An 11,643-nucleotide genomic window follows, 5' to 3' on the forward strand; every position below is an offset into this window, starting at 1 on the left:
TTTTTGTATTATTAGTAGAGACCCGGTTTTGCTATGTTGGCCAGGCTGATCTTGAATGCCTGACCTCAAGTGATCCACCTGCCTTGGTCTCCCGAAGTGCTGGGATTACTGGTGTGAGCCACCGTACCCAGCCTTACCACGATTTTTTTTTTTTTTTTTTTGAGACGAAGTTTCTCTCTTGTGACCCAGGCAGGAGTGCAATGGCGCAATCTTGGCTCACCGCAACCTCCGCCTCCTGGGTTCAGGCAGTTCTCCTGCCTCAGCCTCCCAAGTAGCTGGGACTACAGGCACGCGCCACCGTGCCCAGCTCATTTTTTGTATTTTTAGTAGAGACGGGGTTTCACCATGTTGACCAGGATGGTCTCGATCTCTTGACCTCGTGATCCACCCGCCTCGGCCTCCCAAAGTGCTGGGATTACAACCATGACTTTTTTAAACATAAAATAGTACAGAGTGAAGTTTCAGTGTTCTCCCTTCTGGCTTCCCCCAGTGGTAACACTGTGCATAGCTACAGTCCATCACCAAAACTAGCAACTGGGCAGGTGCAGTGGCTCGTGCCTGTGAGCCCAACATTTTGGGACTTCCCTTGACCAGCCTGAGCAATGTTGTTCACAGGCACGAGCCACTGCACCTGGCCAGTTGAGATGGATGGAGTATCACTTATTGCCCAGGCTGGAGTGCAGCGGTGCGATCTCGGCTCACAACAGCCTCCACCTCCCAGGTTCAAGCAATTCTCCTGCCTCAGCCTCCCCAGTAGCTGGGACTACAGGTGTGTACCACCATACCTGGCTTATTTTTGTATTTTTAGTAGAGATGGGGTTTCACCCTGTTGGCCAGGCTGATCTTGAACTGACCTCAAGTGATCCACCTGCCTCAGCCTCCCAAAGTGCTGGGATTATAGGCGTGAGTCATTGTGCCCAGTCAGTTTTTGGCATTAAAAGTAATGACAAAACCCACAGTTACTTTTGGGGCAACCTAATAGAAAACTCTTCAGAGAACTTGGTTATCAAAGGCCCTGGGGCTGAGTCTTTTTCTCTCCACAGGAAACACTCCCAGAGTCCAGCGCCCAGCAGGCAGGATGCCAGCTGCTAGCGGAGACTCTGGGACTCCCCCTCCAGGAGGCCATGGAGCCAGGGGACCCAATGCAGGCAGACGGTGCCCACCCTAAGCAGAGCAGCCAGAGCCCCGTGAAAGCTGTGTCCAGCAGTGGGGATTCTCAGCCTGAGGACCCTCCAGGCAGGGGGATGGAGTGGTCTGCCTCACAGAGGGCCAGCCAGGACCACCCGTCAGAACAAGGGACCGACAATAGCAGGCCTGAGACAGAGAGGGCTCCAGGTGATCATGGCCAAAAGGAACACCTGCCAAGCAGCGATTCTGAGGGGAAGGAGCCAGACAGAGGAGCCCCCCAGGAGGGAGGAGCCCAAAGGACAGCAGGGGCTGGCCTACCTGGAGGGCCCCAGGAGGAGGGAGGCAATGTCCGCTGCACCTCAGCATCAGTTCCTACCTCGGGCCCTGCTTTGGGACTGGGCCCTACTTCTTGGTGTCTGGAACCCGGGTCTGTGGCCCAGGGCTCCCCTGACTCCCAGCAGACCCCCAGCAGGATGGGCAGGGAAAGGGAAGGGACTCATAGCAGCCTGGAATGCTCCTCCCTCGGGATGGATGTCATCACAGACCTGAGCACAGACCCCACTGAGCTGGAAGAGAAGGCTCTGGAGGTGGCTGGGCCTGACAGGCAGGTCAGCGCCATGTCACCTGCCTCTTCCGAGAGGAAGGCCACTGATGGAGGCCACAGGAGAGCCCTGCCAGGCTGCACCCCACTCACTGGGGAAACCACAGGAGGGAGAGGGGAGGCAGGGCAGGACGACAACCCCCACAATGACGTCCCAGTGGGCCCTGCGGCCTCCCTGGCTCTGGCACCCGGGAGCAGACAGCCCATGATGGGGGCTGGAGATTCTGGCCATCCATCCCTGGACGCAGGTCCATGTGTCTGTCAGAAGCAGGAACCAGGCCCTGCTCAAGAGGCAGCCGAGTCAGGCAGCCAGAACCTTGAACAAGACCTCAAGGGGCTTGGTCTGACCCCACAAGCCTCTGTTCTGCTGGAACACAAAGAAGCAACAGACGGCCCTCTTCAGGAGCCTGGGACCCAGCAGGGTGGTCCAGACACCACCTTGGACCTGGCAGGGCAGCGAGACCACCTGCCTCATTCTGCAGACCAGGCCACCTGGGCAGACTCTTCAGCCGTGGAACTCGACTTCCTGCCAGACAGCCAGATACAGGATGCCCTGGATGCCTCTGACTTCGAAGCCCCACCTGAGCAGGTGAGAGCTGCCCTGAGTGACAGACATACCTGCCCAGGGCAGGTACCCAACATCCACAAGCCCCCTCCTCACACAGCGCAGTGGTGGAGGAGGAGCTGGGGTTCATGGCATTCCATTTACACAACCACTGACCAGGAGTTGCAGCTCTAGTGGGTGTGGTTTTCCAGAAAGTGCAGACCTGCCTTTTGGTGGTGGTTGACACATCCAGGGTGGTGACAGAAAGCTGCATTCTCAGCCAGGGCCTCCTGCATTGAACTGGAGTTCCCAGGAGTGCCAGACCCTGGCAGCTTCTGCTTCAGTGCTTGACCCTGGCCATGGGGTCTCAGGAGATGTATTGAGGGCTGTGGACACAGTGGGGCCATGGGGAGAAGCTGGGCCTGGAGCCGACTTCATAGCTAGGCCTGGGGAGGGGGCTTCACTCCCAAGCTGCCAAAGAGGCTTTGCCCATCTCCTTAGGGTCCTCTGAGGATCCTGATATGATTCTTTCCCAAACATACCTAAGTAATTTTGTTTTTCTGCCGGAACTTGTAAGGGCTTTCCCTCCTTCAGGGATCTGTCCCCCAGAAACGATGCCCAGATGTGGCCTTCTCTGGCTCCAGAGCCAGTGCCAGCCATTGGCGCTTGTTCTCCTGTCTGGGCAGGTGGCAGCCTTGCTTCAGCCCTGCCCCCAGGGGAAGAGCGACCTCCCCAGCCACTGGCACACCTGAACCTGGGCTGAGGGCTTCACAGCCACGCCCTGGGAGGTAGGCGGTTTTCTGTGCACACACTGGGTGTGGCAGCAAAGACTCTGGAGGAGTTTCTGCACCTGCTGGAGGTGAGGTAGGCAGGAGGGGAGGAGGTCATGCCCCAGCTGCCGTGTCCTGGAACACAGAGCCCAATTTGCTTTTCAAATGTCACCTTCTGTTTCTTTGGCTGTCCTTGTGTTCAGATGTTAAAAAAAAAAAAAAAAATTCATGGCCAGGCACAGTGGCTCCCACCTGTAATCCTAGCACTTTGGGAGGCCGAGGCAGGTGGATCACCTGAGGTCAGGAGTTTGAGACCAGCCTGACCAAATACGGAGAAACCCCGTCTCGACTAAAAATATAAAAAATTAGCCAGGTGTGGTATGTCTGTAATCCCAGCTACTTGGAAGGCTGAGGTAGGAGGATCGCTTGAACCCAGGAGGCGGAGGTTGCTGTGAGCCTAGATCACACCATTGCACTCCAGCCTGGGCAACAAGAGCGAAACTTTATCTCAAAAAAAAAAAAAAAAAAAATTAGCTGGGCTTGGGGGTGCACGGGTGCAGTCCCAGCTACTTGGGAGGTTGAGGAGGGAGAATCACTTGAGCCCAGGAGGTTGAGGTTGCAGTGAGCTGAGTCATGCTACTGTATTTCAGCCTGGGTGACAAAGTGAAATCCTGTCTCAAAAAAAAAATGGGAGTCACAGTGCGGTTCAGTGGTAGAGCCTGAACACAAGCACATGGGAAAGGCAGGAGTTCAGGTGCTGGGCTCATCTGAAATTTTATGAGAGCTTCTCACCTGAAAAATGCAAATCCCTAGCTCAAGAGCAGAGCCGCCTCCAATGCCTCCAGTCTGTGGTCTCGTGGGCAGTGGCTTGGAGAGAAGGCTGGGGAATGATTAGGATGTTTGGGGCCAAGTGTGCCAAGGTGGCATCTAGCAGGTGAAGCCCGAGCCCTCCCAAACGGGCTGCCAAACTGCAAGTTTGGAAAAAGACCCCGAAATCCAGACTCGGGGAGACCCCGACAGACAGCCAGGGTGGTCAGACCCGACCAGCATCAGCAGCCTTTCCCCGGCCAGGGGAGGAGGCCCCACCCGACAGCACTGCCAGGGCCTGGGCGTGTTTGGTTTTGACACCAGGCGTTCCCCAGCAAGTCAAGGCGACCCAGGCAAGGAACACATTCCCGTGGGAAGGTTCTGGGCAGCTCCTGGCAGGAAAGCTGAGGCCCATGTCTCCCGGCGTGGGCAGGGGCACCCGGGAACAGCAAAGACGGATCAAGAGGACCGTCTCAGTGCTTCCTCCTGACCTCACTGTGGTCACACACTGTGCTAGAGGAGGGGACTCAGAGGGACACAGCAGAGACAGCTTTCAAACCTCAAACCACAAGGTCTTGTCACAGGAGGGTGTGCTGTTACTTTCTCATAGCTCCTCTGCACTCGCTCTTAGACCAGTGGAGCCTCTGCAGTCTGCATATGGAGTCATTTATTTTTTTATTTTTATTTTTTTTCATGATCTATGGTTTTCTTTTTAATTATCTTAATTATGAGCACACATAATTTTTAAATTTGTGTGTATCTCCTCTACTTTAATCCTTTTAAGTTGGCAAAAGCACCATTCCCAATCACAAATACACAGCAGTTCGACAGTTTTGTTTCTGAATGGCTGTTTAAAGACAATCCTAAATTACAACTTAGTTTGACTTAGATTGTAAAGAATTCAAGAGTGAAGTTTAATTGGCTACTATTTTAAAAGCATGTGACCTTATAGATCATCTATAAAATGTGTGAAGTGTTAAATAATTTTTGATATCACACATAAACCACACTAAAATGCCTTTCAATAAGTAAAAACTAAAATGCCTTTCAGTAAGTAAAAACCATTTTAAATACAGGGAATTCTAATTAGATTGGCATAGTTAAGGCCAAAATATAAAGTAGCCGTTGCTACCCCTCTATCTTCAACTCTTGCCTTTAAGAGGCAAATGAACACAAAACACAGGTGAACCTTGCTTGGTTCTGAGACAGTGAAGGAACTTCCCCCATATTTAAATATATTCACATAACCAGTTACATAAATCTAAATATAAAACCAATCTCCAGTAAGTTTTAAGATGGCACTCACCATCTTTGTGAAAAGTTTAACATTACTAATGAAGTCTAATCATATCTTTAGAAGGGGTAAACAGTGATAGCATTTGCTAAATTGGAATTACTACTAAAATTCAAAAATTGAACATACTTAATAACCACAAGCCAGTCTTAGTTTTAAATCAGACTGCCCAACAAAATATTCTGTCATTCGTTCATTATGTAAACTCTGGTGTATGAGATCTATTAAAGTATGGTACACATAAAAAGTCATGAGACATATGTATGTACACATAAATAAGGCAGAGTACCAGACAAAGTATGGTACACATAAATAAGCCAGTGGCCAATTATCTCTCATTGGTAACTTTTTTGAGATAAGCTATCAAGTCTGCCCTTTCTCCCTTCTTCTTAATGCCGGCAAAGATCATTTGTGTTCCAGGGATGTACTTCTTGGGATTCTCCAAATACTCCATCAGTGTATCCTCTCCCCAGGTGATGCCTATGTTTTTATTGGCGTCAGTGTAAGAGAATCCCGCGGGCCGACCTGTCTTCCCCCCAAAGATACCATGGAGATGAGGCCCAGTCTCGCACTTGCCTCCCTTTTCCACGGTGTGGGCCTGGGAACACTTCTGAACACAAATCTTGCTTTTCTCAACATCACCCATATTTAATTCTCATTTTTTGTCACTGGTACAACAAAGGTTACCGCTGGGAAGCCAGACATCCCACTCTCTCGGAGTCATTTAATTTAATTTAAATTTTAGAGACAGGGCCTTACTGTGTTGCCCAGGCTGGAGTGCAGTCACAGGTCACTACAGCCTCAGCCTCCCGTGCTCCTGCCTCAGCCTTCCGAGTAGCTGGGACCACAGGCATGCGCCACCATGACCAGCTAATTTTTGTATTTTTTTGTAGAGACAGGGTCTTGCCATGTGGCCCAGGCTGGTCTGGAACTCTTGGCCTCAAACAATCCTCCCACCTCAGCCTCCCAAAGTTCTGGGATTTGCTAAATTGGAATTTTAGCATGAGTGCCCAGAGTGGCTCATTGTAGGTCACCACTGTGATGGAGCTTGACAATTTCCGATAGAAATTAAACCACCCTTGGAGTTACCTGGTTTTCCCCTGTATTCACTGGCACTTTTCCCCTTGTGTTCTATTTGCAAACTCTTTTCCTAACGGGATGTGTGTGGCTTATTCAGCCAAGGTAGACAACTCACTTCACTGTAGTTGCCACTCCTTGGCTTTTTCTCTGTACCCGCAGGAGACTGCAGCGGTGTCAGGGCCAGAGAACTCATGGCACAGAGAACTCTGGGCTCCCCACTGCCCAGATCAGCCTGTGGGAGTTGCGGGCCCAGGAGCGGACACCAAGGTTGGGTTTGGCATTGCTGTGGCCTTTTTCTTTCTGAGGGGAAAGGGCAGGCGCGGCTCAGGCTGGTAGCCCCGGGTCTACCCATCGCAGAGTTCCTCCCTGGTCCTTCTCTTCCTCTGCAGGAGCCCCAGCTGCCCCCGGTGTGACCTGCTGTGGCCACAGTGAAGCCAGAGGTGCCAGCGTGACTAATGGTTCCCCTGTGCAGAGCTTGCCCAACCCGGGCCCGGCTGCTCACACCTTGTGCTCTCTTTCCAGCTCTTTCCTTCGGGGAGCAAGCCGGGCCCTTGCTGGCCTGGCCCCAGCCCACATGCCAGTGAAGACCCTGTTGCGGTGGCCAGGGCCCAGCCGAGGTAGGTGTGGGGTGGGGGAAAAGGGGCTTCAGGACCCTCACCAATTTTACCACAGAGGGTGACAGACGGAGGGACCTCAGTTCTCCCTCCCTGGGCCTCGACTTCCTCATTCCAACAGGGAGCTGAGCCCTGTCTTTTAAACTGCACACGTTCCCCTGATCCCCAAAAGCAGAGGAACAGGCTACGGTGACCAGTGATGGGCACCCAAACCGCGCCTCCCCAGGAGCCCTGGGATAGTGCCCCTGGCTCTGTGGGTTCTCTCTCTCTCTGGGAGAAGGGGCCAGAGCTTCCTCCTGAGTCTCTGGGAAGGGGAGGGGACCCAGACAGGGCTCAGAACCGGTGGCTGAGACCATCTTAGAGCTGTTACTAGCTCTGGCACCAGGCAGGTGTTCGAGTGAGTCTAACCTGCCCTCACCTCCTCCCCTCCCCACTTGGCTCCTGCCCCAGGTGATACACTGCCTCCCTCCCACAGGCCACCCGCTGAGCTGTCCTCCAGCCTGCTGTGTGTGAGGAGGGCACCCTCTCCCCTACACCATGCCCAGGATCCCTGCAGCCTGTCCTCTCCTCCCCTGCCCTCCTGCAGCCCTCCTCGCAGCCAGCACTGGGCAGCCAGCCACCCTTTCTATTACCTGGTACTTGAACCTGCCTCTTTGCAGAGGCAGTGGCTTATCAATTATTTGTGGCCAAGTTTCTGTTTCTGTCTGGTGGGGGAGGGGCGTGGGGGTGGAGGAGGGTTTTTTGGGACTCAGCCCTTGGCTGTGTGTGGCCCTTACTTTGCCCTTCCCCCTCCCCTTCCCCTCTCCCTCCTCCCCTTCCTCCCGCTCCTCTTCCTTTCCCTGCCAGCAGAGGGTGGCTCTGTTCCCACCTCCTGCCCTCACTCCCTGGAACTTACACCTGCTGTGCCACTGGCCGCCTCCCCCATCCACATACACAACCTGCGCGTGGACCAGAGGCAGTTCATCAGAGCGGGCCGCTGTGGTTTGAGTGAATGGCAGGAAGATTTCACATCTGGGCCAATGCAGCTCCCCTCCCCACTGCCCTGGAGGTCTGGAAGCTCCCAGAGAGTCCTGGGGTCTGGTTTGGTGGCTTAAGGCTGAATGACACACACAAGAGGCTAAGGCCCAGAGGCTGCCAGCTACCTTGGGGTGACCAAGGCAGGAGGAGCAGGACAGCAGTTTCCAAAGTGACAGTCCCAGAGGTGCTGCCAAGCCTAGGGCATGGGCAGGTTTAGGGCGGATGACTCCACTTCCCCACCTGCCCCCTCCACTGCCCGTGTCTGAGTGGCAGCTGTTCTGTGGCTACTCTGCTCTGCTCTTCCGTGTTTTTTTTTTATTATTTGAGACACAGTCTCACTCCCATCACCAGGTTGGAGTTCAGTGGCACAACCTCAGCTCGCTGCAGCCTCTCCTGGGCTTACTTGTGTGATTCTCCCACTTCAGCCTCTTAAGTAGCTGAGAATACAGGTGCCCACTACCATGCCCGGCTAATTTTGTATATTTTTTTAGAGATGAGATTTTGGCATGGTGACATTACAGGCATGAGCCACAGTGCCTGGCGGTATATTTTTGATAAAGAATCTTGCTCTGTTGCCCAGGCTGGTTTGTGATGGTGCGATCATAGCTTACTATAGCCTCTGTCTCCCAGGCTTAAGTGATCCTCCCACTTCATCCTCCTGAGTTGCTGGGACTACAGTCATGCACCACCACGCCTGGCCAATTTTGCATTATTTGTAGAGATGGGGTCTCACTATGTTGCCAAGGCTGGTTTTGAACTCCTGGGCTCAAGCCATCCTCCCGCCTGGGCCTCCCAAACCTTCCATGGATATGAATGCCATCTGGGGCCAGCTTTTCTGGCACTGCCCTGGGTGCTGGTGAGGCAGTGTGGGAAAACACAGAGTTTGGTGCTAGTGGGGGATCCAGGGTGTGGGGACATGAGAGACAGGGAGCAGATTAGATGATCAGATGGCAGAGCGCTGGGGAGAAAAAGGCAGCGGAGAAGGAGTTAAAATGTAAGGGGTGCTCAGGGGAGCCACCGCCCACCCCTCACCTCTGTGGGGGAGACTTCAGGGAAAGCACATTCCACCGTCTTGAGTGAGGGGTGCTCCAGGAATGGCCAGGAATCCAGTGTGGCTGGAGCAGGGGGGAGGGGAGAAGGGGGGACGAGGAGAGGGCACGGGGCAGGCAGGTGGTGCAGGGCCTGGGGGGTGGACCACCGGGAGGGGAGGGCCTGCCTCTGAGCCAGGTTTCCACATTCAGTGTCCGGTACATGCGGGGAGCAAGCTGCAGGGGTAGGAGCTGGGGAGGCAGTTGGAGCAGCCCCTGCACAGTCCTGAGAGGGCAGGGGGAAAAGGGGCTGGGTTCTGGGCCTGCTGGGCGGTGGAGCCAGCTGGGTTGGCCGTCAGGGCTCTGTCGTGAACAGAGGACAGGCTGGCCACCTGGAAAGGCCGGCTTGAGGCCGGCAGAAGCCCCTCCTACTGGAGAGCTCTGGTAGTCTGGTGAGGTTGGGCCACTTTCAACTTCTTCCCTGCTTCTTCCCTGCCTGCCAGGACCTTCGTGGGGATCCAGGCCTGTGAGGCCCCCAGGATGGAGGACGCCACCAACGTCGTACGTGGCCTCATCGTTGAGCTCTCCAACCTGAAGTATGGGGTGGGCTTGGACTCACAGGGCACGGGGGCTGCGGGAGGCCAGGGAGGACCTTGAGGAGGAGGGAGGGACTGAAGTGCAAAGCCCCTGAGTGGGCGGCGAGGGTCAGGCACCCCACTGCCGCTGGGTCCTCGGCGTGCCCCCCTCCCCTGTCCTTTGCAGAACATGGGCTCTGAAGGGCTGGAACAGGCCCAGCCTGTGCTGCCACAGGTGCTTTCTGGTTGTGTGCACGTGTGAGCTGTGTTTGCACCTCTGAGTCATCAGTGACCATGTGCCTGTGAGGCGCGGCCCCCTCTGTCACTTGGTGACCGCTGAGCCCCACACATGTGCTTGTTTTCCCCGTAGCCGGCTGATCATGGGCACCCACCGGGACCTGGAAGCCTTCAAGCGCCTCAACTACTGGAAGACAAAGCCAGGAGGCAAAGCCCCCTGCCTTACCCTTCAAAGGGGCCTGGGGATGTCCCTTGAGGGGACCAACCCTGGAGGGAGTTGTCGGCGGCTTTGAGGTCTGTTTCCTTTGCCACCCAGCCCCCATGCCTGTGGGTCCCCATGGGTGACCTGGTACTTTTGATCTCCTCCAAGATGGTCCCAGGGGTCCTAATGGACCCCACAAACCCCCTTCAGTTGCCCGGAAGTTGGTCTCTAATGGACAACACAGAGGAGGCCCCAAGGTCCTCGCCTGGCCAGGGTCAAGGTCAGCAGCCCCTCCTTGGATTCAGGGAGGGAACCTGCCCCACAGCCCCAGTGGCTTCAGGTAGGACTGAACTCTAGGAAGCCCACCATGGCCGCCTCCAAGCAGGGCCCATCCTGTTTGGATTTGCAAATGTTAGGCTCCTGAGTCAAGGTTATGGAAGGTTCAGAATTTGTTTCTTTCCTGGAGAAGAGAGCTGCCTTTGTTTTCTTTCTCCTGATTTCCATTTTATTTCTTCTGGGAAGACCTGTAATAAATGATTCTGTAACGAGGCCCCATGTGGTGTTTGGGGCTGAGGCTTCAGTTCCTTCACCTTCTGCCCACGAACCTCTCTGCCCACTTCCTCCTCCCAACCTCCGTGAGTTTTATGCCTCAGCTTCCCTGGGAAAGCAAGGGGGGTCGAGTCTCCAGGGCCAGGTGCCCGTGTGCTGGTGTCTGTGCAGGGCCTTGAGCACTCACGCAGGTACCTGTGGAGCAGAAGCCTAAGAGATGCCCTGGGCAATCAGCAGGCTGCAGGGTTTGAGTCCAGCGCTCAGGTAGCCTGGCCCCTCCTCACAGGACAGGCTGCCTGCAGGCCCCAGTCAGGAAGGGGGCCATCCCGGGAGGTTGTTACCATGCAAACACAGCTAAAGGTGTGGTACCCCTCATCCCACGCAAGCCTCACAACAGCCAGATGACAATCCTGTAGCAGCCACCGGTGCTGCTGTTATTCCCGGGTTACAGCAAACTATGCCTCTGTGAAACCTGTCACATAAAGGCTGACTGGACCTTTGCCATCATGAAGCACTCTATGACTCCTGCCCTCCAGCTCCCACAGCTCAAGCAGGATCTGCTTCCCACCCTGTGATCTTACACTCTGGCGACCCGATGCAGGAGGGGAGGAAAGAGCAGGGCGGGTATGAGCCCCTGCCCACCAGGACATGCCTGCCTCGGTGTGAGCCCAGTCCCCCAGGTCTCCTCCCCAGCGGCTCTGCCCCAGGAAACCCTAACTCCATTCCCAGACCCTGGGGGCCACTGGGATCCTTCCGTTTCCTTTCTCCTCCCCTTCAAGCCCCAGCTGTCTGCAAAGGCCCACCCCCATCCCCAGGGCCTCTGGTTCCAGGTTCAAGTCGGAAAGCCTCCTGTTCCCCAACCAGACTGCAGGAGGCTTTGTGGGCCCAGCGCCCAGACCCCAGGGCCGGCTTGTAGATCAAGGGTAGAATGTGGACTGCATAGTGGGCACTCTAGCTTCTCAAGCACTGCCACCTGTCACCCCAGCAGGACAAGATCTGGGGGCGGAGGCAGGCAGGGGCGTGGGGATTCCCTCACATGCAATCCCCATCCCCCTATCCTGCCAGGATAACAGAGCCCCATTTCTCTCCTGCTCCTGCCCAAACCCACCCAGGCCCCCACCCCTGCCCAACCCCCCAGGACATGGTCCCATTCTCTGCCCCCTAAGCGTCCCTCCCTTGCTCTAAACTGCCCGCCTT

General features: G+C 55.2%; 2 protein-coding genes across 2 annotated transcripts; one reads left to right on the forward strand and one right to left on the reverse strand.

Moving 5' to 3' along the window:
- Positions 1–832: 832 nt before the first annotated feature.
- LOC135276823 (break repair meiotic recombinase recruitment factor 1-like) lies at positions 833–11,373 on the forward strand. Its single transcript, XM_064382138.1, is given in 6 exon segments — positions 833–2,318; positions 6,747–6,841; positions 9,387–9,479; positions 9,829–9,905; positions 9,908–9,989; positions 11,277–11,373. Coding segments are annotated over 6 exon segments (1,638 nt in total). The 5' UTR covers positions 833–1,124.
- LOC105720997 (cytochrome c, somatic-like) lies at positions 5,473–5,790 on the reverse strand. Its single transcript, XM_064380749.1, has one exon. It carries the CDS (start codon positions 5,788–5,790, stop codon positions 5,473–5,475), a length of 318 nt encoding a protein of 105 aa, XP_064236819.1.
- Positions 11,374–11,643: the final 270 nt, after the last annotated feature.

The sequence above is a fragment of the Aotus nancymaae genome, unplaced genomic scaffold, assembly GCF_030222135.1.
Source record: "Aotus nancymaae isolate 86718 unplaced genomic scaffold, 86718_ANA_hifiasm-v0.15.2.pri h1tg000028l, whole genome shotgun sequence".
NCBI lineage: Eukaryota > Metazoa > Chordata > Mammalia > Primates > Aotidae > Aotus > Aotus nancymaae.

What these genes read in the sequence shown, in the direction of transcription:
- LOC105720997 (XM_064380749.1), bottom strand. Translation starts at nt 5,790, where the DNA reads ATGGGTGATGTTGAGAAAAGCAAGATTTGTGTTCAGAAGTGTTCCCAG.